General features: G+C 38.2%; 1 protein-coding gene across 4 annotated transcripts; it reads left to right on the forward strand.

Annotated features, from left to right (window-relative positions):
- The first annotated feature begins 1,092 nt into the window (after window positions 1–1,092).
- VSTM2A (V-set and transmembrane domain containing 2A) lies at window positions 1,093–27,597 on the forward strand. 4 transcript variants are annotated; one of them, XM_063163470.1, is made up of 5 exons: window positions 1,093–1,741; window positions 4,281–4,447; window positions 5,455–5,505; window positions 8,845–9,181; window positions 21,523–21,644. In XM_063163470.1, exons 1-5 carry the CDS (start codon window positions 1,663–1,665, stop codon window positions 21,627–21,629), a joined length of 741 nt encoding a protein of 246 aa, XP_063019540.1. In that variant the 5' UTR covers window positions 1,093–1,662; the 3' UTR covers window positions 21,630–21,644. The 4 variants fall into 4 exon arrangements, with proteins under 4 accessions (XP_063019540.1, XP_063019531.1, XP_063019523.1 ...); XM_063163461.1 differs by lacking the exon at window positions 21,523–21,644 and adding an exon at window positions 24,774–24,912 and having other exon boundaries at window positions 1,105–1,741; XM_063163453.1 differs by lacking the exon at window positions 21,523–21,644 and adding an exon at window positions 24,912–27,597 and having other exon boundaries at window positions 1,184–1,741.

Below are 27,597 nucleotides of genomic sequence, written 5' to 3' on the forward strand. Positions count from 1 at the left end.
TCAGATACCATTAGTCCTGTGAAAGAGGTCTCTGCAGCTAGTCAGATGTTTTGTATGCATGCAATAATTTGACTAGTGCAGTGAGTAAGGGGAAAGTTGAATTTTGTGCCATTGTGCAACTGCTGCACTCCCATTGCCAGGAATGACAGAACCTGTCCTGTTCCAGAAAAACATACTGCCAGTGCAGATAAAATTTTCTTAATTTGGTACCATCTTGTAGCTTTTTTTAGTTTGTGATTTGTGATTAGCAGTTAAGTTCAGCTATTTGGCTGAGTGATTATCAGGTGTTCTTTTCAGTTTCTATTTAATCTCTGTCTCAGGCATCAGAAGGTATTTGGTGATTGCTTAGTGCAACAAGCACTTTCTAGATGGCTTCTTACTGCAAGCAGCAGGGCAATTTCAGCCAGAGAACTTCTCTCAGTGCAGATATGTTTCAGGGTGTTTTGAATACCTAACACAGTCAAGGTTAGTCTCTTATCTGAACATTATTAATATACATAGGCAGAAAACAGGAACAAGGAAGAAAAGATTCACTGCAGGAGGAAGCATTCTTTAATATACTGTAAACACCTTCTCTGGTGCACATAAATATATGCATTAATGTCAGCAATCTGTAAGATATGAAAATCCATTTTTATTTAGTTAAATATTTTCTGTAGAAATGTGTATAAAGCAACCTAAGCACACTCTAAGTATCATCCTCTTTATCTGCCTTTGAAGAGAAAATGAAGTAATTTTAATGTAAGATGCTAGAAGCATAGTTATTTGGAGCAGGCAATAGCAAGTGCTACAGGATTACTGAGCTACTATTTCCCCCTCAGATCCTGTAAGAGGGAAAGAAAAAGAAGAAAACAGAAACAGCTTAACTCACCAAAATTCAAACCACTGCATTGCCTCTTAGCCACTGAGTGTTTTGGGATGAAAGACTGAAGATTACATCAGTACAATAAAAGCTCCCTCTGTCATAAGCAGTACACTATTCAAACACCACCCCCCCCAACCAAACCCAAAAGAAACAAACAAAAAAGCAAACCCACCAAAAACCCCGCAGATTTAGCCCAGCATCAGAGGCAGTAGAAGTTAGACAGGTAGAGGTGTAGAGTATGAGGAGGGAGAGGGAAGGGTTAAAGGCATTATTGCAGCCATTAGAAGGAAAAGTTGTGGCAATACAAGCACAGTAGACTTCTCTTCCCCCCCCCCGCCCCCCTCCTTTTCTTTCCCCTACTCCTCTCTTCCCAAGCTGGATCAGTGTGTAGGGAGGGCAGTCATCACGCCATCCTGAGCAGCAAGAGCTGACATTGGACGAAGCTGCCAGGTAGCTGAAAAAAGGCACAGAAGGCAGCTGATACCCACTTTTCAACGGTTTGTGTGTTTTTTTTAGTCTGTATCTGGACTTCAAGCAACACAGCGCCTGAGACAGCTCATCTGAACCACGCTGTATTGCAATACTCGCTCTTCTCAAAGAAAAAGACTCCACTGAGCAGCAGAATGCTGCCAGTGTCGCAGCCAGGTCTACAATACAGAGCCTTTTTGTAACATTGCACATTTCTTTCTGTTCAGATATTTGAAATACATACTTACACTTATATATCAGTTCTTTCTTTTCTGAGGACACCTTTGGCTTTCTTTTTTTTTTCCCTGATGTGACTTCTTCATCTTGGAATGATGGGGATCTTTCTAGCTTATATTGGATTCATTTTCTTTTCAGTTATGTATATTCAACAAGGACTTTCTACCCAAGGTAAGATCATTTATTGTCAAATATGTGTGTGTCTGGTTTTCTATGCTAAAACAGACTGAAAACAGGCTGGGGGGGGTGGGGGGGTGGGGGGGGGGGGGAAGAAAGAAAGGGGAAAAGAAGAAAAACAACGAAAATGTGTAAGAGATGAGAACACCAAGCATCAGGTTTACATTTAGTTTGTACAGGCAAGATTGCCTGTAAATAGAAAAAGAAGTGAGAAGTTTCCCCAAAGTAGAAATAGAAAAGGCTTCCTTTACCCAAATGCAAAGAGGGACATAGCAGGCACCTTGCAGAAGAGTGAAGGGGTGCTGGGGAATGGGCATGCATGTGTTTGAGTTGTGCATGTTGTTACAGAGGCATGTTTGCATACAATAAACACCTACACCTGCATGCATAATTATTGCATTCAGACCAAGTACCGGCTGGCTAAACCTACTGCTTCTCTTAAAATATTGCAGTGTCCTTCCGTGCTGCTTTCCCTTTCCTCTCTTATTGCCCTGCAATCCTCACAGCCAGACCTTCATTCCTATTCCGTGACTATGTGCACTTCTACCACTCTCCCCTCACCAAGAGAAAAAAAAAAAAAAAAAAGAAAAAAAAAAAAGGGATAAAAAGACAAAATCGACTTCTTTGAATACCTCCCCCACCCCCGTCGCCTCCCTCCCTCCCTCTCCGCCGAAAGGCGCGCCTTGCATTCCAAGCAGCCCCGGCGCTGCAGGAGCCTGTCGTTCGGGACCCCGAGGCTGCGGCGCCGCCGTCAGCACCACGGACAGATCGCGCCCGCTGCCGCTGCCCTGCCTGCTCCTGCTCCTGCTGCCCCCTCCTACCGCCCCTGCCCGCTGTCCCTGCCTGCTCCTGCTCCTGCTGCCCCTTCCCACCGCCCCTGCCCGCTGTCCCTGCCTGCTCCTGCTCCTGCTGCCCCCTCCTACCGCCCCTGCCCGCTGTCCCTGCCTGCTCCTGCTCCTGCTGCCCCCTCCTACCGCCCTGCCCGCTGTCCCTGCCTGCTCCTGCTCCTGCTGCCCCCTCCTACCGCCCCTGCCCGCTGCCCCTGCCTGCTCCTGCTCCTGCTGCCCCCTCCCACCGGCCCTGCCCGCCGCTGCTGCCCCGGCTGCCCTCCCTCCCCTGCCCGCAGCTCCCCGCGGCTTCGCGCTTGGCGGTGCCACCGGGGGGATGCCGGCAGCGCTCCCCTCGGTGTCCCCAAGCCGCTCACGCTTACTGACCAGGAGGGAAGAGAAGGAGCAAACGGAAAAGAAACCCCAAAACAAACTTACTAGCACCGAACACACAAAATGCACGGTCCTTTTGGCAGTTTAAGTCGGTGACTAGCAATAGCTGGCTGGTGGGCGGTGGGGGTCTGAAAAAGGGGCACCGTGGAACATAAAGCTAGCAGTTTTGAAAGTATTTGTTGCCAGGCACAGATGTAAGGGTAAAGAGAAGTAATACTGGTTACCAAAATATCCCACCAATTTCAGGTTGGCTAGGAAGACTGTATATAGAGAGGGGAAGAGGGGAGGAGACAATGAGCAATATTTCTTTTGCATCACATTTCCTTCAGATCATAATGTGCCCTAGTCAATCTGTAGCAATTCATAACAGAAAGTGACATTGCAGCATCTTTCCAATTTTTCCTCTTCTTGAAACACCGCATTTATTTATTAGATTGTTTGTCTGCAGTCCCCCTCACTTGACTATCATGATTCATTATGTAGCACAATTTTAAAGTCAGTGATAGGAATGATGAGAAGGAAGTAAAGACTGAGACTTAAAGAATTACTGATGTCTTTGACAATGTCTATCAGCATTAGCTTTTATACCTAGCAGTGGCACACTGAAATGGGCAGATCCTGTTGAAGGACTGAGATACAAATATGAAGGTTAGTTCTAGAAAGTGTCTGCTGGGACTGAGAGACAGAAGGTGAATTCACTTTTGGTCTGATTATGCAAGCAGAGGTTCTAAGAATCTGAGTAGCTAAGTCAGGTAAGGCCTTTAAAAAGGACATTTGAGGAGTGATTGTAACACTTACTCGGAAGAGTACCCAGAGGTGCCTGTGCCAACAGCTGCTTCAGCTAGCTGTGGAATGTTTAACAATTTACAGGTCTGCAGCTCAGCCCTACAAAATACAATAAATCAGGCTGATTTTTTTCCTCTCCTAAAGTGGTCTTGTACAAAATCCCTCAGTGAGTCTGGTGAAATACTGCATTCTGCCCAAGGGTATTTGGACCTAATTTTGTGAAACTTTACCAGCTCATGGGAGCAAGCAGGGGGATCTATAGCATTTCCCATGAGCAGAATTGAGAGTGTAAAGAGGGTGGATTTGTGCATAAGGGAGGAAAAACATACCCGGGTGTGAGAAAAACTGGGGGAGATAATGTGTGGCACACTCAAGAGATAAAAAACGAAGAGAGTGGGAATAAGAAAAGAAAACAGAGAATTTAAAAGGGGGGGGAGTGGAAGGAAACAATAAGAAAAAAAACACAACACAAGAAGCAGAGCATAAATGATTAGAAGTTAGTAATATGTTATGCATTTGTTTTACAGCAAAATTCACAGAGTTTCCCCGAAATGTCACGGCCACTGAAGGGCAGAATGTGGAGATGTCTTGTGCTTTCCAAAGTGGCTCTACTTCGGTGTACCTTGAAATCCAGTGGTGGTTTCTGCGGGCAGCTGAGGACCCAGAGGCTGGAGCTGAGGTGACAGGCACTCAGGTACTCATCCTCTGTCATGGGGTCTTAAAACCACGTGGAGAATGCTACAGAAATGATGGGGAGGAAAGGGGAGAAGGAAAGAAAGGAAGAGCAGAGGGAAGGAGCAGAGAGAGGCACTGCATTTCCCTAGGGACTTAATTTTGACTATGAAACGACAGAGCAGGAACCTGCAGAGAAAAATGCCCACCTCAAGAGTTGGTGCTTTTGGTGTCTGTCACTTCCACGATGCAGCTAGGGCTGTTTACAAAACCATATAGGTTTCCCAAAGTCTATTTCCTGACACCCCCTTCCCCTATTATTATTATTATTATTATTATTATTATTATTATTATTATTGCTTTTCCCTATTTCATTTTCCCTTGGAAAGCAGCTGTTCAAAGACTGCTCCTCGTGAGAATTTTATATTTCCCATGTGGCAAGATCCTACACGTGCCTTCCAATTTCCAGCTAGCGCAGTGGAGTTGGCAGCCCTAACTCCGTAAGCAGTTGCCACAGGAGGGCACACGCAGGAGGGGGCTGGGGAAGCAGGGGGTTACCAATGTCCTTAAAGAATTTAAAACCCAAAATCAGTCAACAGCGTGATTTCATCCTTCTGAGTGGGACAGGATGGGCCATGTCCATTCACACTGCCATGAGGCGACGCTGCTATGGCCGCTGCTGTCTCCTCACCAGGGGCGGCAAAAGACACCCATGCGAGGCGGGAAGGGCGGAGGGTCCGCGGGTCCGCGTCCCTCGGCCGTCCGTGCCGGCCGTCCCCGGTGTCCCCGGCTGTTTCCGGCTGTCCCCGGCTGTTCCCGGCTGTTCCCGGCTGTTCCCGGCTGTTCCCGGCTGTTCCCGGCTGTTCCCGGCTGTTCCCGGCTGTTCCCGGCTGTTCCCTGTCTCTCCCCGGCGCGGCCCGCAGGTGGCAGGCGCGGCGCGCCGCTCCACGGGCTCCGCGGCGGGGAGGGAGCGGGAGCGGGGATCGGGGCGAGGGCCGGAGACCCACGGCGGCGCCTCTTTCCTTGCAGATGGAGTTCCTGCCCGAGCGGGACCTGGACAACGACGGCACGAAGATCAGCGTAAGTGTCGCCGCAGGGCGCGGGCAGTCCCCGCCGGCCGGGCGTCCCTTCCCCAGTGAGGGCCTCCTCGGGTGCTGTTCCTGCCCCGCATCTCCTCCCCATCCCGCCGCAGACTCCGGGTGGCTGGCAGCCCGCAGCTCAGTGGTTGGACTCAATGGTCTTAGAGGTCTTTTCCAACCTAAATAGTTGATTTTATAATTCTGTGACTACTTCCTTGACAGTGCTGGCAGAGGGTGTTAGGACAGCCTTTCCCCATGCAACCCCCACACCCTCGGACGTGGAGGCATCGACCAGCGCGGTCGAGGCAAAGTCCATTGGCAGACCCTGTTTGTACCTGTGAAAAATTCAGCCTGCACCAATCCTTGCATTTCTTGTTCTCATTTACCCTGGGCAACTGCTGAGTCTTCCCTAGCAGGTCTCCAGAGTTGGTTTTAAGGCTGAAATTTGTCCATGAAGCTGCACTTTCCTTTAGTGGGGTGTGCGACTGCTGAGATGGGTGTTTTGTCACGTCCATACCCACTGGCAGAAAGAGAGCTCAGAAAAGGCTTTGGACAAAACCTCACCATTGGGAGCAGTCTCAGCTCTTTGCCACAGAGACTCAGTTTTACGAAAGTGAGATTCTGACACCAGTTACCGGTCTGCTGCTTGGAGATTACACCAGAATCTCATCTCTACAGAATTATAAAGCAGCGTTGCTCTATTCCCCCTGCTGCTGCTCCCTACAGGGAGAGGATGCCTTCCACAGCCAACTCATGTCCTGAGTCAGGCACAGCTAGAAGGCTGCTCCTGACCTCGGAGTCGGTCAGGTCCTCCTCCCTCAGCATCCCAAGAAATGTGTGGTGGTGGGATGATGGTGTGGTGCTCACTGCAGTGGAAAGACAGAGATACTAAGCAGATACTGCAGCATGAATATTCCCTTTGAGCCCAGAGGGGTTTTCCCTTTCTCTGGCATAATCGCTTTGGAAGTGTTTTTTAGCTGCAGACAAGGCTTTAAGTACCAGCAGAGCTTAAAACAGCAACAAATAAAGGGGAATAATTTCTGACAAATTCTTTACTCAGCTGTTTTTTGATGCCTACAAATAACAAACCAGATAATTACATCAGGTCAAAGTACACCTAAGTATAGCTGAAGGGCATTTATAAATGAGGGCTCAGGTTTGCTGTGTTCAATACAATACATATTCTAGCCAAACTTACATTTTCTGTGATACTTCTTACCATCGACTAGAAACGATTTGTGTCAGGGACCATATCTTCAGTTGCATTTGTAGACTACCTTACAAATAAGGCTCTCATGTGGTCCTTGGATACTGTTCTACTAGACATAGGGCTAGCAGATAATTCATTCCTTATCAATACTGGCTCATTTGAAATCCCTGAAGTAATCCATAAGAACTGAGACACAATATAGACTATAAAGCTTGTCTCATCTTTGAAGTTACAAATCTCTTTCATTATGTATAATACTAATTCATGAGAAGGTATTTATGGTGCTCCTATAAGCTTGCATAAAACATTTTTTTTATATTTGTAATAAAAACAGTCAACATTAGTAGATGTCTAAATCTACTTTTTATCTACATTTTACAATGTAGCCTTTTTTTTTTCAAAGGCATACACAGCTGCATTGGTACTAATGCAAATTATCATAATGAAGAGAAAACTAAAGTACATTGAATAAATATTTTTTAAAATTATAGATGTGGGCTGAAATACACCATTTCTATCTGTTCTAAATGAGAAAGCAGCACAAACTGAAAACATGCTTATGTGTTGCCTGCAAGAATTTCTAAATTTCAAATGCAAAAGTCAAAAACAATTCTGTTTTTAACCAGGGCTATGCAGCGCTGTTAATTTTCAGGCTCTTGCATTGGAACAAATGAAGTCACAATATGACCTACCAACACTCTTTCCATTCATATGAATCTTCTTTAATCCTTTTGCTGAACATGAATTGTTCAGTAGAGATATATATTGTTATTGAATATGATTTAAAAAACTATCCAGCACTTTCTGTGCAATTAATATTGCATACATTATGCCTGTAAGTACGTAATCTATACTTTCAACTCCTTTTGCCAAGTATAAATTCAGAGCTGGGTACAACACAACAGGCTATAAAGTCCATCCAGTACCTTAAAGCAATGACATATTCACTAGTATTGCTCTTCAATTTATCAAGAAAGCATAATAGGTGCCTTGCCAACACTAGTTACCACAGTAGGCCAAGCTGTCAGAAGAAATTTATTGTACAGTCCCCAATAACATATGTCTAGCTTCTATCTAGTGGTTCTCTATTTTTTTGATCCATCATGTATTCATCATGATGTCTCCTTATTGGCTGTCACTGATATGACTCAAAGAAACCTTTGCATCCATGTTTATGAAACAGTGGAAGTAAACCAGGTCAGGAGTTCTTCAAAGCTAAAGATTTATATGCCGTGGAATACCTTTTGACTGCCTTCCTGTGGGGCAAAAGATATTAATTCAGATAGAGAATAATAGGAAATTAATTAAATTTAAATTCTCTGAAGTGATGAACATACAGAAAGGAATCTCTGTTAGCTTTTCCCAATGCATCTTAATACCTGTCACACATTTCTGGGTGTATAATTTACTAATGTGTGTTTTAATTATCAGAAATAAAAATATGTTATGTTGCCCTCAGATATTAGAGCTAATTAAAAATAAATCAGGAGCCTTTTTTTAGCTGGCAACATTTAACATGTGCTTCTAATAAGTTCACAGATAAACAAGACAAAAGAAACAACCTGACACAATACGTCTTGTTATCATTAACAGAAATAAATACCAAAAATTTAGACACACTTAAAGGAGAAAAACTGAATGTAAAATATAGTTTCAATATAGTGAAGAGTACAAGGTAATCTAATAAATATTTATTTACATGGTTTAAATCTTCCTGTCCAACAAAATTGTTAATGCACTAGTTTGGAAACTGAATTATTCAATAAAGCCAACTAACTGGAAAGGTTTAACCAATAAACTACATGGACACTAGGTTTACATAAGAAAGCTCATTAAGAATGTTCATGATCTTAAGCAATTAATTGGAATGAACATGGTAGTTTGGGCTTTTTTTTCTGAGGCTAATGAAATTTCAGAGCAAACTATCTGAGCAGATTTGGAAGGAAGATGTCAGGCATCCTCACAGATACAGTTAGCCATACTCATCCTTGATGCAACTTCCCTGCAGTAAGCACAATCACACCACTGAGAAAATTGGTGCCATGCCCATTGAGTTTTTCCTAAGAAAGAAGAATTCATGACAATGTTTTTTTCTCTGTTTTTTTTTTTTTTTTCCTGGAAAATTTGCAGACAGTGAAAGTACAAGGGAACGACATCTCCCACAAGCTGCAGATTTCAAAAGTGAGGAAAAAGGATGAAGGCTTGTATGAGTGCAGGGTGACCGATGCCAACTATGGAGACCTTCAGGAATACAAGGCCCAGGCGTTTCTCAAAGTCAATGCTAACAGCCACTCTCGGCGAATGCAAGCCTTTGAGGCATCCCCAATGTGGTTGCAAGACATGAAACCTCGTAAAAACATCTCAGCAGCTGTCCCAAGTAGCATCCACAATTCTGCCAATCAGCGTGTACGTGCCACCTCCAGCCCCGAAGCAGCAGCCAAAATCCCCAAACAAAGTCCACAATCAGGTATGGTAAAGCATTTTGAGCTTTCATTTGATTGCTTACCAGCATGTAAAAGGAGGCTAAATCAACAAGGTAACCAGGAATTGTGACTAGGAAGAGTGTGGTGCTCATTTGTTCCTCCTTCTCTCTGGTTCTATTCTTCCTGCTATCTCTTTACTTCCTAAAATCTGAAGAATAAGTTTCTGAGCAGAAGAAGCAAAAAGCCTTAAACTTCTATATGTGGATTTTATCTCTACCAGTTTTACCCACCTAAGGCTAGCTCTCAAATTAAAGCTTAGTTTTCCCTGTAGTGTGGGTGGAGAGACAGAGGCATGTCAGTGAATGACTCATCTCATTATAAGATGTTGTGCATGATAAATTAAATAAAACACTCATCCAGATGTTTTTCTTCCTAAGTTGTTTTACACCAGTCACCTAACTTAGATCTTCAATACTTGTTAAAATTAATCTACTTTCACTGACAATCCTATTTTCTTAGGGAACTTGACTTGTAAATCTAAGCAGACTGTACAGACACCAGATAGTTTCACTGTTGTGTAGGCTTTAGAGAGACCGTGGGTGTATCAGAGAGTGTGTGTTTGTCATCTTCAAGTGCTTGATCATTGGCTTTGAATCAAGGATTAAAATGTCAGCGCCTCCATTGTCTGTCATGTAGAAATTAACATTCTGGACATTTTGTTGGGGAGATTTTGATCACCACTGCATACATAATCTATAATCAATATAAGTTTTAATTTTCTACATTGATGCCATAAAATTCACAGTGATGCAAAAGTACATGAATATACAGGAGGTGCAGTTCTATATGATGGCAGTAGAGAAATGGACAAGATAAAAAACTCAGATGTTTTAGATTATTAAATATCCTCTGGAAAACAAACTGCAAGTTTGAAGGTTTCTGAGTTACTTCTGTTTAAACTGAGAGCCAATGAAAGGCACAAAATCACAGCATACCTTAAAATATGTAATGGAAGCTAATTAACTCTGATGCATCATTTTTCTGCTAGCATGTTGTTAAATCAAAAATTGAATACAGCAAATTTCACAGTGCACCTATTGTGAAATTACTTCAAAGTTACAGGCTAGAAAAGTTGGAAAGACTTTTAATGAAGAAAATGCATTTCTTTACAAATTGGAACAATATGATTATTCATATAAAAATTCTTATTGCTGTTATAAAAGGTGATGCATATACTACCAATATTTTACCACTGTATACACTTTTTAAAATTCATGTAAGTTGCATTCAGTTTTCTTTCCCTCAAATGGAGCCACTTTCATTTTTAAGCTCTTCCAAAAATATCTAAGCTCTTAGAAGAAAATAAATATTTCACTTGATTTAAAACAACCATTCTACCATGGCTTTCCTTTCAGATAAACGTATACACTTCTTATTTTCTATTGGACTCATACACTTCAAAGCAGCAGACTTTTCCATAAAGGAAAAGCTCTGCTTTCTATTCCATCTTATGTGAAATTAATTAAAATAGTCAGAGGTTTATGAAATATGTAGCAACAGACTATACTGCATTGCAGCTGAAGTGTGCACAAAACAGCTAATCCACTAAATCATTTTGGATATATCATTTACTTTGTAGTATTATGTCCTTAGTCCAAACAATGTCTTGACTGATTACTGGACATTTTTTATTTGAGATCTTATAGGTTATTACATGGAATGGTCCCTGTTAGAGGAAAACAAAAATCTTAAATTTTTTACTTGAGCAAAGATTAATGCAGATCAAGTACAGACAATCCTAATCAAAAATAATTTAAAAATTGAACAGATAAAATATAATTTAGTTTATTAGTTCATTTTTATGACAAAGCACAGACAAATGCTACATTCATCAGAGGTGTAGTTTATCTACTGAAGAAATAAAAGTGTACCAGGAATCACTCATATGCCTAATTTCAATTTAAAGGTCACTTGCTACACAAATTATTTGGAATATTTTTGACATCAGATTTTAAACATCAGTTAAACTGTTGAGAACCAAGATTTGTTTTCCTTTACTTGAATACCTTGGCCTGGCTCTTCCAGCTGTGGTGAGATTTGGATTTTCATTCCATTTTACAGTTGTTCAACAGTAATAGAAATACCCCCAGGAGCACAAGGAAATGGGGAGTTTATCTAACTTGGAGGAGCAACTTCAGCTCAGGGAGGGGATATGTCAGTTGTGAGACCTCAAATAAAGCAGAAATGAGGTTTCATAGATGTTAATAGTCCATCTTTTTATGATACAGAATCAACACAGCCTCCTCACTTTATCAGAGTCTTCTCCTCTTTAACATCATGCTAACTGTATTTATGCATGCACAAGACTGCTGTGTGATTACATTATATGTAAGCAATGTATTCATTCAGCCTAGAACTTTGAAACACATTTGAATACAAATGTATCATAGTTAAGTACATATTTGTACTTGAAAGATGTACAGGTTGTGATGCTTGTTCACGTTGAGTAAAGCATTGACTTCAGCACTACTGCTTGAAGAGAAAAATACTACTAACCCTAGGTAACTATATCAAATATCAAGTATAAAGAGCTGGTATGTAGTTATTGGCAAGCAATACATTTTACTGCCATGCTCACAGATTATTGTGAAATGCATTTACAACAATGGGAAACATGACACCGTGCAGTTATTGGGAATTCTGTATTCAGCTACTGCTGAAGAACTCGGGTACTAATATATGAAAAATTGATTATATGACTGTTTTGTCCCTAAAAATTATTTTTAAAAGGTAGATAGCACTCTACTCGACTTCTTCTATCCTGAAGTACACTGCAGAATTTTTTTTTTATTTCTTAACAATAGATATTTAATAGGTAGCTCTGTAAAACCATTTTACAATCACTACCATTTTAAAACGTCAGCACTTCCCAACTGAACAGTTATTTCTGCTATTCTCTTACTCTGTTCAAAATTAAGAATATCAGTGATAACTGTCAGGGAGCTATTATAGCCACAGTTGACAAACTAAAGTGCTACAAGGCCCATTCAATATTTTGCACTGCTCTGAAATATATTATGTGAGTGTAAAAAAAAAAATATATATTTATTACTGTAAGTATAATGGAGATTCAATACAGGAAGAAATAGCTAATAAGAACATCTCCCACAGAGTCTTCATATAATATACTAAGAACCACTAAATAACTATCTCAAAGTCAAAAAAGTCAGGAAAGCAGAAGTCAAAGCCAACACAGCTTGACCCTTTCGTTTCATAATTATGGGCTGCAGCAAATGAAGTAACCCATCACAGCTTAATAGGAATCTGAGTAATTTGACAGAGTAGTCTGCATACATCCAAAAAATATCCTATGCTGGTGGAGTGACAGACATATTTTTTCCTGAATTATTCATAACTATATATCTTAGTCCAAAGGTAAAAGTACAGAGTTATGACAAAGCTTTGCAATTCTAAGGAATTAAATGGGGTCCAAGAGCTAAAATGAATTCAGGTGAAAGGAAGCTAAATAATCTCCAAGCTGCAGCAAGTGTCATTGTTTCATGGATACAAATCTAAACTATCTCTGCTGTCTGCATTCAACATTTATAGCAACAAAACCAGCTGAAGAATTTTTTGTGCTGAGGATGAGTATATCCCCCAAGCTCTTCCTGTTCTGCCAATGCTCTGTTAAAGCTCTCAAAGCCATTAGTTGCTTTTCAGACTCAAGAAGATCAGTCTCAGAGAATTACAAATGAAGAAGTGACAATTAGGTCAATTTTCTGCCTGCTTATATACAGACTCTGCACATTTCTAGCAACTTCTTGTTCTTTCATGAAGTAACAAATTCATCTATTAAGCTATCTACGTGCCAAAACTTCCTGTGATGATGGCAGAGTTCCAATGAATGACTTAAAAAGTAACTCAAAGGAGAAGGTGATACTTACCTAGGCAGAATGACTTGGATTCTTGGCATCTTAAATCACACTGAGAAGCTTATTGTCAGGCATGAATGCAAAAAAAAGAGGATAAATTTTTTTTCTTCAGTCTGTTCATCCTGATAAACTGAGGATATTACTTCCTGTCTCCATTTTTATCTAGAGAATCTAGGAAACGTTTGTCATCAACCTGTTTTAAGCACTAATTTTATATCCAGTTTGGAATCTTTTAGGATATAATCCAGTTTCCTTGTTGGGGTTTTTTTATTCTTTTTAATTTATGTTCCATCTCCTTTCAAAGCAAAGGAACAAAGTGTCTGCTCTAGCCTCCACCAATGTGACAGCCACCATTACTGCTTTCTTCCCTAAAAGAATCTTTGGTTTACATAGTTACTGTTTTAGAAACTGAGTACCCATAAGTCTGGGAGGCACCAACCATTACTGTGATTGTGGCAGAGCAAAATGTCATGTCTCAGTTTTTCTTTGGACTTCATGAAAGCAAAAACCCAATACGGTTTTGTCCTTCTTGTTCTGAACCTTATTCAGCTGTTCTCAGAAATGCTTGCAAAAACATTATTCCAATTTACACCTGTATACACTGCAACCTCTCTTTGCAGTTGAAATATACACTTTGATTCCCTCTTCATGAAAAGATGCTGCTCTACTTCTTTTAGCTTCTAATAATAATGGAATTAATTCAAACCATGTTAGTTGATGTAGCCCTAAAAACTGGTTAGCTCTTGACCTTGAAATTGTAAACATCTTTTGAGAAGTGCTAATGTGCTCTGAATGAATTAATTGACAAAGCAACACCTTTGGAGCAGCTAACCCTTCACCCTTTGTTTTTTTTAAGGCCAGAATTTCCAATGCAATATCAACTCAATAATGCCTTATGTTTCTTTTAAAAACCTCACATCTTAATTTCTTGTATGTGTACTTAAAGATAGAAAAATATGCATACAAGTACCTAAAATCCTGTTCCTAGTGCTTAGTTCACCTAGACCCAGAAACAAACTCTTCTTGTTGTATCTGCAGTTCTAACTCCTATCACAAGCACAAAATTATCAGCTTTTTGTAGCCATCCCTCATTGCCTTTGCCAATCACTGATACTATACCACTGTAAATTTCTATTCATTTCCATCCCTTTTATAAAAACATAGGTTTGGGAATTAAGAAGAGAGAGCAATCACCAGGCAGTACTTGTTCGTTTTCCTTTTTTACAAGTTTGAGCAGTTGTGCAATCCCACATGCCCATACCAGACTGAGTATTTGGGTATGCTTCATTACAAACATATTCTTTCTGAAATCAGAGATATTATTTTCAACCTTAGTTATGCCCATGTTTAAACACTAATAATGAATCACAAGAGAAAATAATGGTTTTCTGAAATTTCTTGAGGCAATATTTGGGATTTGTTGTTAAATATATGACAGCATCATAACTCATATTTCTGTAAAAATGATGGTATTTGGATGCTGCATTAGTTATTTTTTTTCTTATGAAGCTGTTCATGAAGTGAGAACAGACACGAAACTAAATGTACAAAGTCTAAGAAAATAATTTTGCCCTTTACCCATCTACATTGTAGTTTATATAATGCACACATACTGAGATCTTTCCTATTCTTTTAGTAACATTACCAGTGTGTTTCACTGACTGTCATTGCTACACATCCACCTAATCATATATCTTCCTTTCTTTTAGCTGCTTAAAATAAACCTTTCAGACCAACCTCTTGTTTAGAACAAAATTCACATACAAAGATCTGGCAAGAGACCACTCAAGAGTTCCCAGAGTAGCAGAATCACAGTAGTTCTGTTCTACATGCCTGATACAACTTTCTTTGGTAAATACTACTAGAAATATTGCAGGTGGGAACACATTCAGTAAACAAAGAGAAGAAAATAAAGGAAGAAGAGGAAGAAAAAGGGTGGGGGAGAAGCTATGTTGATTTGTTTGTCAGCTCACTCAAATTGCTTTTCATTGCTTCACAATCAGACAGATTGCACTGGGTCATCAGACACTGCAGCATATGTGACAGGGCCTGCTTTTGAAATAACTGATGGGATTTCCTTGCTTCAGAACACAACCCATTTGTTACATGACAGATATGCAGCAAAGCAGAGGATATTTTCATTTTGTTCCGATGAGAAGCAGGAAGTTTCCCTTCTATGGTGTCCTACTTCATTATGAAAATTCCTTGCATCACATAAAATGGAAAAGAATGGGTGCAATTATCTGCTGGCTGGAATGGATACAACTCTGCTGAAGTCTAAAGGATGTCTTTCATCTAAAATAGCAAAAAAATTGGCTAAAGGATGAGGATGAAGATGAATCCTCCTCTACTCGTGAAAGTGAATTACAAGAAGAATTGAAGCTTTGTTCTGCTTGCACCACCTGGTAAAGTTTAGGACAGTAAAGGTTTCTGGGAACTGAATGAAGGGAAGAAAAACACCTGAAAACTGCTCTTTTCAGATCGCAGATTCAGGGAGAGAGGGGGTTCTTGATGGGTTTTGTTTCTTCAGTTTTTTCTGTGTGCTTTTTCTTACCTTTGATAACTTTTTTCTAGTGTTTCTCTTTGAAACCTTGCCCTAGACTAGCTAGAAAGCTCAACAATATCAGTATCTTCTTATTCTCTAGAGAGAGATTTTTTTATTTTATTCAATAATTTAAAAGCTTCGAAGATGCTCCAGAGATTGTTACTATATTTATGCTAGAGTAGTAATCAGTTTTTCTTTGTTGATGATAAAGCTGGATGGTATTTGAAGAGAAGCTAATGATCTTGCTGCCTTCCTTGAGAAGATACTCCAAACTCCAATTTACTCTGTCTTAAGGAAGTTGCCACTGTACTTTTTGGCAGTGCAAATTGTTATCTTGTCTGTGTGTGGGTGTTCTAGTCAGATCCATCTCACTGAAGTTTGATCCCCCACCTACTCACGAATGCTACTATCTTGGAAAAAAGCTGCTTAATTTTCTGTGAATAAAAATGTGAAAGTTATTTGCACAGCCCCATTTACAGTGCTTCAGACATTCAATCTGTGTGTTCATCAACCAACAGAAATACAAAGAAAAAAATCTGGATGCTACTTCTGCTGACATTCCTATTTTTACTGCTGTTATTACCTCAACTGCTGTTGTTTCCTGTGACACTGACTGAGGATTTTGGCCACCAAATCACAGCCACGGGGCAATAAGGATTATAAAAATGACTTCAACAAGGCTACAGAAGATGGTGTATCCATCTCCAGTTCATTCCGTGCCACTGAAAGAAAAAGTTGAAAAGACAAGATATTTTGTCAAGGAGCAACAATAAATCAATCATGAAGCCAAGAACTAGCAGTAGGTCTCACAGGGAGCTGTACATTTAGAGGGTGCATGGCCCTTTAGTAGAATTATAATGTTAGATAATATGACTACATAGGTTTGTGCCTGTCTGAAGTGCTGACAAAATAACAGGTCAATTACTTTTTTTGTACTTTTCTGAATTATTACAACACATTCAATATTTACTATTCAGTGACCATTTTTTACCTGAAAAGTCTTTGAATATTGATTAATATTTCATGTTTATGATTGATCCCACGTCTCAGATGTATTTGGCCAAATACTTTGACCTTCATTCTCACAGTCCACAATTTCCAAACCAGTGTGTTGTGGTTGTAGGGATGATTTTTTAAATAATTTTATTTTGCTTTTTTTTTTTTTTTTTTTCTATTTGCAAAAAAGAAATACCAGGGGTGAAGGCTTTGGATTGTGAACACTGATTTAGCTCTAGCAGTTTAAAATGTTGCCAGACAAAGTATTTGTCTTGCTACAATCTGAAGTTATTGCCCCAAATCTGGATGGTAGGAGGAAATAGGTGTCCACTGCTCAGCTTTCCCAGTTCACAGTGTCAAGCCTTTACATTGTCATAAAGGCATCCATGACAGCTGATAAACTAAAACAGGGCTCTTAAACTGAGATAGGTGAAGAGATGACATGGGGTTTGCTTGTATCACTTTTACTATTGAGGATTTAATTTCCATAAGAGGGGGAGGCAGAGAGGTGGAGGCACTATCATCTTAAACTGCTCCAGCTAAACCCATTAAAAACTTGTGAGTCATAGCTCTTAGACTGAGGCACCTTCTGTTAGTCATTGTTCTAATCTCTATAACAACTGCATTATTCACCAGGCAAACAAAGGATCAGAGGAATGGTCCCTGCCTCAAAACACTTGCTATCTAGGAATAGACAGAGGAAAACACACTCATCCAGTGGAAACATTGCTGAATTTCATGAAAATAGTTCTTATATAAATGATATGAACAGAAGGAGACCAGGTTGACTGTATGTCAAACATAAGCCTAAGTGTTAGGTATGAAAAATGAGAAAAGAGGAACTGCATGTCACAAATTGAAATATTGACAAAAAAATCAGAATTTTTATTCTGTCTGTGTTATAATACCTTCTTTGCATATGTTTTTCATGACAGTGCTGTTGAAGATGATAGTGTAATATTAAGTATCACCCACTTAAAGTTTTCTTCCAATAGATGAGAAAATTAATGAGATACAAAGAGCAAAGGGGCAAAAGGACAAGTGCAATTCTCTTTTTCTCCAAATAAATGTCTTGTTGTAACTTTATGGTATCTTTTAAGAATGGCTCCATTTACTGTTTAATTAAATGTGGTATATATCAAATATACACAAATTTATATACACATTACAAAAATGCTGAGCAGTTTGTGTTGGAGGCATGTTTATCTGCAACAGCACAAGCTGGCTACTAAAAAAATGAGCCAATTCAAGCATTTTTGTTAACAGCCTAAATTTCACCTTCATTCAGTAGAGGGCATAACGATATGAAAGTGTAGTAATGATATCAAAGTATGAGGATGAGTTATCACAGAACAGTCAGAAAAAACTGCATTTGCTTTAGAATCAGCCATTTAGTACAGATAAATACAAATGCACTAGTTTATATATTTTCTGTCACACTTAAGAAAAGGTCTAAGATATTTTTTGTTCATGGCTTTGAGAGATAGGATGAAAGAGAATAATGACGCGAAAAAGTGCCTAGTGCTGATAAGAGCAGTCAAAAAAACTACTGCCAGTTGTTCTGAAACAATAAAAATTATCAATTGCATTTGGTTAAGCTTGCAACCCTCCCCCTCAGCTTTGAAATAGTGCAATAGGCATAGTTTCCTGGACTGCTTCTCACACAAGTTTTATTTAAATAGTTAGCACTGATATTTCACAGACTATATGCAAACATCTCTTTCAGCAACGCTTTTCCCAAAAAGTACTCTTTCACGGAAATAGAAACAGCTGAAGTCAATGCTTTACTTACACATGTGAAAAGATTTTAAAACTTTGCAACTCCAAACACCAGCTAAAGAATGGAAGAGAAATAGGACGTCTGCTACAAATGGCTGATGCTTGTACATTTGTGACTGTAGGCAGAATGTCATTCTCCTGAAAAAGTCAGGAAGGGTAGAGAAATTGGCTAAGTCAAGTATCCATTTAATCTTTCTGAAAAGCTGTGTTCAAACTCAACAGTCACTTTTAGCTATTTTCATTAGAAAAGTACAAACATCTATAAGTGTTGATGAACTGCCCATTTTAATTATATGTTTATGGATCTTACACCTCCCTCCTGTCTGTTCAAGGCAAAAGGATGACAGGGTTGAATAATTTTGGTGATCTCATTTTCATCTGTGAGAAAGATATTAGAGATTCTCTTAGCTTCTTCATAGTGCATGATGGCCCAATTAGGAAGCCTGCGTCTACTCATGAGGCTTAAAAATGAGATATGAACAAGAGCACTGTTTTAGGAATTAAACAGGGAATGATGACTCTCAAATACATTCTAGCAGAAAGACAAAAATGACAAGAACTAAATATTTCTCTAGGTAGGAGTTAATGTCAGGAATTATGTAGAAAGTAATCTGAATGTAAAATTTCAGTTTATTTCACACCAGTTTACCCTTAATTCTACTTCTGTCCATCTTGGCATTGTCAAAACGAAGAAGTCATTCAAAGTCCCACTCCTCTTTCCTTCTCCTTTCATACTGCTATCTGTTGTCTTTTTATAGTTTTGCTATGGCTTGTTCTGGACTGCTGTCTGAGGCCAAGCATAATTTTTCCTACATGCTACCAATATTTGAAGTCTCCTCTGGTTTTTCTCTTCTGAGTATTTCCATCTCAAGTTTGCATAGAACATGACCTGAGGTGTAGCTGGCAGCAAGGTAAAGGCTGTGACCTGCCTTAGCCCACCAAGGGCTCCAGAAGTTATTGTGGAGCAGATTTCTGGAAGAACTCTCTCCTCTGTTTAGGGCTGGAAAGTTGTAACTTCTTTCTGCCCCATTACAAAACTGAACACCTCTGGGTGCCTTACCTAGTAAAAGCTAAGGATTAAGCATCCATCTAGAATCCCATTTCTCTTTCTCATCTTCTCTTCTGGGCATCACTAAAAGGAATAGATATCACATGAACAGGGCTACATGCTGAATGCAAAGTCTGAGTAAACTTCAGGGAAATTCAATATGTAACCTGTTGTAAATTTCTTCTGGTACGTGAGACAAATTCATTTGCCCTCTGCAGTATGTGATGAGCAAATCACATTATTTTAAGCTGATTACTGTACAACCAATGGAGAAAGATGGAGTAAAAGTGTAAAAAAAAAGGGGTCTCCATTGAATATGAATGATATTTACTGCTCATCTTCATTCAGTCATTCAGTTCCCCAAAATTAAACACAGATGACTGAGCCCTAAAACACAGTTGAGAAGTCATTCCCCCAAAGAAGGAAAGGGGATTTTACATTTGTGGATTAGAAAATTTCTTTCTGAGTGTGGGTATATTTATCCCATCACTATAGAGGAGATATACACCATTGCAATTTATGCAATTCAGAGGAATAAGAATGATAGCAATGGGTAGGCCAGAGGGGAAGAATCTATTTATTGAAAACCTGTGTGAGACATACTCAAAAAAAAACTTCAAATAAAATCAGTCATACTTGGTTTTACCTGTCTTCATGGAAATAGAACTACACATATCCTCTAAGTAATGTTATGGTTCATTTATGTCCCCAGTAAAATTAAGGCAGGTATCACATGAACTTTTACTTACTTTTCCTGGAAATAATACAAAATTATGATTTTGTCTGGGTTCAACTGGGTTCAATTTCAAATCTAACAGTGTAAAGCAAAGCTAAATGTTGCAAAACCAGGCATTTAAAGATGGAAAACCTCAGCACAAATTCCTGAAAAATTAAGCTTCCAAGGTTTCAACAGCTCTGTAATTTCAGAAATCAGTAGAACAACAAAATTGACTCATACCCAGCACAGCCCAAATATATGTCTCTGAAATATATGTGTTGATGTTTTGGCCTAATGTAATCTGGACAGAGAATCTGGGATGAACTTTTGTGTGACTGGCTGTATTTCTCATGTACTGGTCAGCACAAAGCCAGGACTCTACTAAGGCATTACTGTTAGTAATGTTGTGATCAGTGGATTACTACTTAAGGAAACTCTAGGATACCCTAACTAAACCTGTATGTTTAGTAAAGTACTAAAGAAATGCTGTTGAATTTTCAGATTCCTTCTGTTATTTGTATGAGAATTCACTGTGCATTGTACACACAACTGTAAGGAGACCATTTTCAGAGGCTCTGACAGCTATTGAGGCTCAGCTATTGAATGCTGGATGCTATTACATCCCAGAGAAATCCTAAACCTTACAAAGCACAAGGAATGCCAAACTTGCTAAACTTCAATTCTGGCAGATGCAAACTGTTTGAGACCCAGGGTGGTTTACCATGTAAGGTATTCTTACAAATAGAAGATGCTAAATTTGTAGTTCTTGAGGCAGCTGCTTTATTCACAATTCAGTGTTTAATCCAGTTGTGAAAATAAATGGGCAAAATTATTCAACCATCCCTGCTTGCATCCCCAAATCCCATGTATCATACACAAATTTTGTCTGATCAATATCTTGATGAAGGGAAGGGATCATTTCCCTGTTTGCATTCAGGCATGGAATGAGTAACTACCTTTTTGATCAGTTGCATTTTGCTAAGAATTTATAACTTCTGGTGGCTTTATTTTATAATTAGATGCTCCAAAATTCATTTCCTTAACACATCAAAATTGATGTTTAGCTCTGGGGTTCCTACACCAGAAATACAAGCCTTGAAATACAAGCATTTGTGACAGAGAGTTTTTTTTTTATTTTAAACACTAGGGTCACAATTATTTATGACTATTTTTTTTCTTTGTGTTCTTAACATTTAAGTAAATAATAAATTCGAATAAAACACATTTTCAAACACTTTAATGTCATGAACTAATCTTTCATGCTGTTGCACAAAAACTCATCCTCACATGCCTTTGGCAGTATAACATTTGTTTACAGGAGAAAGCTAAGTATTTCGGGGACACTTGCCCTTTTGGATATATGTTAGGAGCAGGAAATAAAAGACAACTAATGGGGATTTACATATCACAAGAAGAGTTTAACTGGGTCCCCATGGCTGACAGGTGGAACTGTGAGAGTGGTGAGAATGTCTGACCCACACATCAAGTGGAGTTTAACTAATAATGTAGAAATAATAGACACATACATTACATGACAGTTCTTCTGAGTGAATGTCTTTGAGGATTACATAATTGCAGCTCAGCTTTACCCAGTGTTGTTGACCTGCAATAAAATTTCTTTTAGCTCTCATTATGTTAATTAGAAAATAATGCTTGAAATGGTAGGATAATAAGTAATCAGTTTATCAAATCCACAGTCAGATAGACAGATTTTAACTTACATTAACATGCTCACAGTTCAGGTGATTCTATTCAAGTCCTAGTCAGAATGGTAGACAAAAAAACACACCTGCATGGGAGCCTGAATTTGGATACAGTGCAATTGAGCTTCTGATTTAAGCATGCTATGACCTCCAGATTCTGATTCAAAATGAAAATTTATGAATAATTTTTGTCACTTTGTTTTTTCAAGATGAAAAACAAAATAATAAATTATGAGCAAAATGGCAGAACAGGAAAAGGAAAAAAAATATGAAAAAGCTGCTCTCCATTTTGCTATGTGCTTGTTCTACCTTTACAGCTTTGACTCTTGCAAAATCTAAGCAAATACTTAGGTTCATGAAAGAAAAAATACAATTCTTGTTCTCTGAAAAAGAAAAATGAAAACTGAGTATTTTACTTAAATTTTATTTCATAAAGCATCACTGAAAAGGTGAGAGCACACCTAATAGCCACATATGTCACTGTATATTTCAAGTAAATTTTGTGTGGGCTGATATATGAAGATTTCTCTGTTTGGATTAAACAGCATTTTAGAAACTATTAAATCAGATTAAGATCTAATAAGCAGTTCCCAAAACCTTGCAGAAGATGCTGTCTGTTGCAGTTTTTTTCCAATAATCCTAATAGCCCCTTTTTCACATAGAAACTGAATTTTTTTAGTTGTTATTTCCCCTATTTTTTGCAATATGTTTAGAACTGTTTTAGCTTTCACCTACTGCATGTACTCTAGTCTAAATCCCCTGCAAAATAAACAAACTTGCTGTTTAGAGAAGAAAATAGATGCAGAACATGTGAAATTAATTGGAGGGATGTCATGATTTATTCAGAAACTTAACATTTTAAATAAAAAGGTTATGTGTATGCATTAGATATTACCCCTACTTTGGGGTTCCACACATTGTTTTATTGAAAAAAGAAAAATGAAAACAAAAATCAGAGAATATTTGGTCTGCAGATACGGTGCTGCTTTTTTCACTGTGACATATTTTAAGTTAAACTTATTTTACATTATAGTTTTTCTTTTCTGCATAGCTTTAAAATTCTCAAATTGTAACATCATTAATTGTTATAAAAACTCTTCTAAAATACATTCATGAGCTTCTTCGAAGTTCCATTATATGTATTTTGCGTAGACAAAATATGTCTCAAAAGACCTCTTTAAAGTTGTATTGAGACATGTTTCCTTAGTTCAATAGAAAAAAAAATAAATGGATTAAAGCAACTAAAAATAATTCAATACATCAGAAAATTATCTAACACTAACAAAGATTCTAACTCAGTTTTGCTAACTTTGTTAGGGAAAGAAAAGCCTTCATAAAGATCTGTCAACTGCCAGCTTTTGCAGAGAGAGGGAACAAAGTCATGCTGCAGTCAAACCAAAACCAGAAATTGAACTCTTGGGTTCAGGATCATAAATACTGTGTGAGAACAGCACACAGCAAAAAGTTGCAGCAAATTTGCTTGTGCATCTGCCTGTTTGTAATACAGAAGGAGTGTCCTGAGAAGCACAGCAAGCTACGGCAGCGTAGTACGGGTAAGGTTATCAGACAGGCAAGAGTGCAGTAGGGCTTCCCAATCACATCTTGTTTCAGTAGAAACTAAGCTCAAAGTTCCCTTGGGCTTCTCTTGGAAAAATGTTCTCACCGTCTTTGAGACAGGTTTTCATTTAAAAGTTAATATTTATTTAGCAATTCTGTTCACACATGTATGATTGAAATATCACTATTGCTTCGATATTCTTGTGTATGTGACAGAGGATTAGGGGTGTTTTATGGAAACTGCTATGTATGTAACATCTCACACCACATATTTAGCAAAGCAAGCAGTGTTTATCTAAAATCTGTGGTTTAGTTTAATCCCCATTTCAAAAAGGAAAAAATTACTAAAGACAGGAACAGAAAGACTTCTTGCTTCACTTATAGTTAGCAGATACATAGAACAGTGTTACATCTGGAAACTTTAAAACACTTGTCTAGATTTCTTTTTGCTTTCATTGTGTATATTCTTTATGGTAAGATAAAAGTACTTTTGGGGGCTGCAATGAAATCCATAATTTAATTTAATATTAAGTTCTTTACAAAAATATCTTCTACGTGATTAATATATTAAAAAAAAACAACCCAACAGTGTATTACAAGTCCATCATTCATTATGGATTGCTTATAACACCATTGTTACCCTGTTATAGGACTGATGCCTGTAACCATCAATAATATTTATCCTTTTCAAATACATGACACAAATATAAAATCTGTCTATAAAACCATGCATCAACCTGTTATAAGCTGAACTTTTACTTACAGTGCTACTAAATTACATTTATAGTTTTGACCTCAAGTAATTAGTTTCAAATTCTGAATGTAATTCCAAATGATACAGGGAGCTATCAAGCACTGAGACTTAGCATGTAAGACAGCTAAATACTCATGCCCTTGGTGTGTGAGCATTTCAGTTTAATCAGTCTAGCCTGAATGGTTTCATTCTGCTACTCAAGTCATGGGTTTAGAAATAATTATGCAGACCATTGTTTTCATAGCTTTTTAAAAAGAAAACAAAGTCTGGGATAGTACAATTTCTCAAAAAATATATAGTCCAAACCTTTTGGCAGTCTGTTTCCCCCTTGTAAATAGCACAGTCATTTGCCTGTATCTCCCCCGGTTATAAGAAAACACTCTTTTGCCACTGGATGACTTTTTGTTAGCAGTCAATGATGTGATACTGGAAATGATTTTGTAAAGAACACTCTGAGGTGGAAGGTGGTTTGGTTTTGTTCCACTTGGTTTATGGTTTCATTGGGTAACATTGTTTAAAAAGACAAGGAAAAAAAAAGAAGCAAATCAAAGCAAAAAAAAACCTCCCTGGGACTGAAATACTTTGTATGTGTTGTTGTTTGCAGTGCATGCCAAGACATTCATGGGCACCAGAGCCAACCTGGCGAGCTAATTAAATAAATAAATGTGTATGTTTAAAACAGCCTTATAAGGAGCATTGGAAATCTGCAAGATGAGCGAATATCTTATAACTTCTTCCGCAGGTGCGAGGATAGCTACAAGCCATGGACTTTCTGTCCTGCTTCTTGTTTGTGGCTTTGTGAAGGGTGCTTTGCTTTAATCTAAAAGTGCTGACTTTTTCCAATATCACTTTCTCTTCTTAAAGCAAAGAGCAAATCGCCTGTAAAATCCACGGAGCGGACAGCAAAGTTGACCCTAACCTCCAACCACCACTCTGCACCCAATGTACTCTAAATCTCTACACAAGGAGCACCTTCTTCAGGAAGTACAAACAAAATTACTAAATAAATAAAATAAAATAAAATAAATATTATAAAAAAAGAAGAGGATACCACATGTTATCTTATTTTCTTTGGCTTATCACTGATATTTTCCTTGAAGAGAACTGGTGTGATGTAATCAAACGTTTTGTAACAGCAAGACCTAGTTTCCTTTTCTTTCGGCAAGGAGAAGCCTCATCCTTGACTTCTCAGGGGTTGGCCTGCGAGTCCTCAGTATTACAGAATTAACCATGAATGACATTTGGTTTCCTATGCTGAAGGAACCGTTCCAGCCTGGAAGCAAAAAGAGGCCAAATAATGAAACAAACTATAGTGATTGAACATAAAGAGTATACACACAAACTTTATCAAAAAGCCTTTTTTTCCTTTTCTTTTTTTTCTTTTTTTTTTTTTTTTTTTGCATGAGGAGTAGGAATATTCTACTAAGCAGCTCAGCAGATGAGGGGATGTTGTTTCTGAAAAACCTATGAGGATATTTTTCTTTTGAGTTTTTTTTTTTTTCTTTTTGCTTTCCAGTATATTATTCTTTCCCCCCTTTGAGGTTTTTTCCTGTCTTTCTGTTTGTTTCTTGTTCAGTGATGGCAAGTACCAACTTAGGCCAACCCCTGATGACTACGTGGAGGTTTATATATATACATCTCTTTTTTTGTGTGTGTGCGTTCTATATTTCAGTGTGTTTTCTCTAATTTTGCAACTCCTGTATATGCAAAACCAACTTAAATTCTGTAAATTGCTTACAGTCTGTGTGATATAACTTCAGAGTAGACATACTTTGGTCCTCATGCAAGCCAGTTTTTAATATTATCTATATGTCGTGCCACCAAGAAACATCTTTATTTCCTTTTTTGACAAAACACCACTTTTTAGTTTTTAATTCAGTAATGTGTGGATTTTGTAATGCATATCTTCACTTTGACTGGTTTGACCCCCTTCAGCCCTCTGTTTACTCTGTAAATGCACATTAAAATTTGTTATGGTCTCTAGACAATGAATTATTTTAGTTTGTATGTTGTGTTGAAGTTCAGATGCTGAAAGCTTTTTGAACTTGTGATGTTTATAGAAGATGAAGTGATTCAATCACTAGAGACTGTAAAATGCAGCTTTGCAGTCAAATGCTGCACATAAAGGAAGGTTAGAAACAGAAAACAGACAAATAAACCAGAACATGTCTTTAAGGATGTTCCTTTGGTAAAGAGTTTTAGGAAAGTGAATTTCTTACACTGATAAAATATATTTGCATCACAGCTCCTTCTACATGGCCAAAGAAGTGTCTTTCTTTGCTTTTTCTGAAAGTGGATTGTCATTACTCATTGATATTCTTAATTAAAATACTTTTTGTCTGTGAACTGAATGTGAGAATTTTGCTGTTGAATGATGTAATATGTGTTACATGAATTACATTCATTAATGCAGGAAGCAAAAATTGCTACCATTTGCAGCTGCAATCAGGAAGGTTTTTTGCTTTTTCCCATCTTTCCACTGATGCTGAAAAATTCACACCCTTTCATTTATCAGCACAGACAATCACATACACCACATGCTTATTATGATCTATTTATAGCAGCATTAAGTAGCTGCAGTGTGGTCAGCTGTGTGATTTCTCCTCACTTTGTAAGTACTGCAGAAGAAATTTTAAAAGTATGTTTATAATCTCACCAGTCTGTGGTCTACAGGCCTAACATTTTATATCAAAATGCTTGTAAGTCCTATGTCTTCCCCCATTACTTTCAAAGGACGAAGAATAAATAAAGGCATGGAATCAATATTTTGTTAACCCAGTGCTTCAGAAAAGGATAACATATTTGTGCAGATCTAATTTTCCATAAATTCTGTAGTATAAGCTTGACTGGGAGTAGTCAGTCTTCAGTTTTAGACAAGTCTTAGCAGTAATGAAGAGAGCAGAAGTTCAGCATAATACAAAAAAATAAGGTGTAACCATCAGTAGAAATAAAATTGCTTTTATTTCAACGTAAAATTTATGACCCACTTAAAATGTTGTATATTGAGAAAGTTTTTCTCCATAGTTATAACAGTTTATTAGGCTACTGACAAAGAAATTAAAAACTGCCTCCATTAAAATGTTCCAAAGCAAAGCCAATATTGTGGATCAGAGAGAACACAAAGAGGAAAGAAAAAGTCAAGGGTCAGGGACTTTTAAAAAGTCTTGCTTTCTGAACACACCTGTGGAACCAAACTTTGAAGGTTCTGGAGAAAAATTTCCATTTTCTTTCTGAAATGGGTATCTGTGACTGGATTATGTGAGAATCTCTTGCTTGGAGCTTGGAAACTTCAGTTTCCATTGGTCTTAACTGGAACCAAATGCTTAATGTCACATTACTGTATTGCTTACTGTATCCATATATCTTGTATGAATATTCCATGTATGCACATAGAGACTACCCATCATGGCATATGGAATTTGACAGCA

The sequence above is a fragment of the Melospiza melodia genome, chromosome 1 (genome assembly GCF_035770615.1).
Source record: "Melospiza melodia melodia isolate bMelMel2 chromosome 1, bMelMel2.pri, whole genome shotgun sequence".
NCBI lineage: Eukaryota > Metazoa > Chordata > Aves > Passeriformes > Passerellidae > Melospiza > Melospiza melodia.

What these genes read in the sequence shown, in the direction of transcription:
- VSTM2A (XM_063163470.1), top strand. Translation starts at nt 1,663, where the DNA reads ATGATGGGGATCTTTCTAGCTTATATTGGATTCATTTTCTTTTCAGTT. An exon ending in ACGACGGCACGAAGATCAGC is followed by an intron (nt 5,506 to 8,844) that starts GTAAGTGTCGCC and finishes GAAAATTTGCAG; the next exon opens with ACAGTGAAAGTACAAGGGAA. An exon ending in CAAACAAAGTCCACAATCAG is followed by an intron (nt 9,182 to 21,522) that starts GTATGGTAAAGC and finishes GATATATGTTAG; the next exon opens with GAGCAGGAAATAAAAGACAA.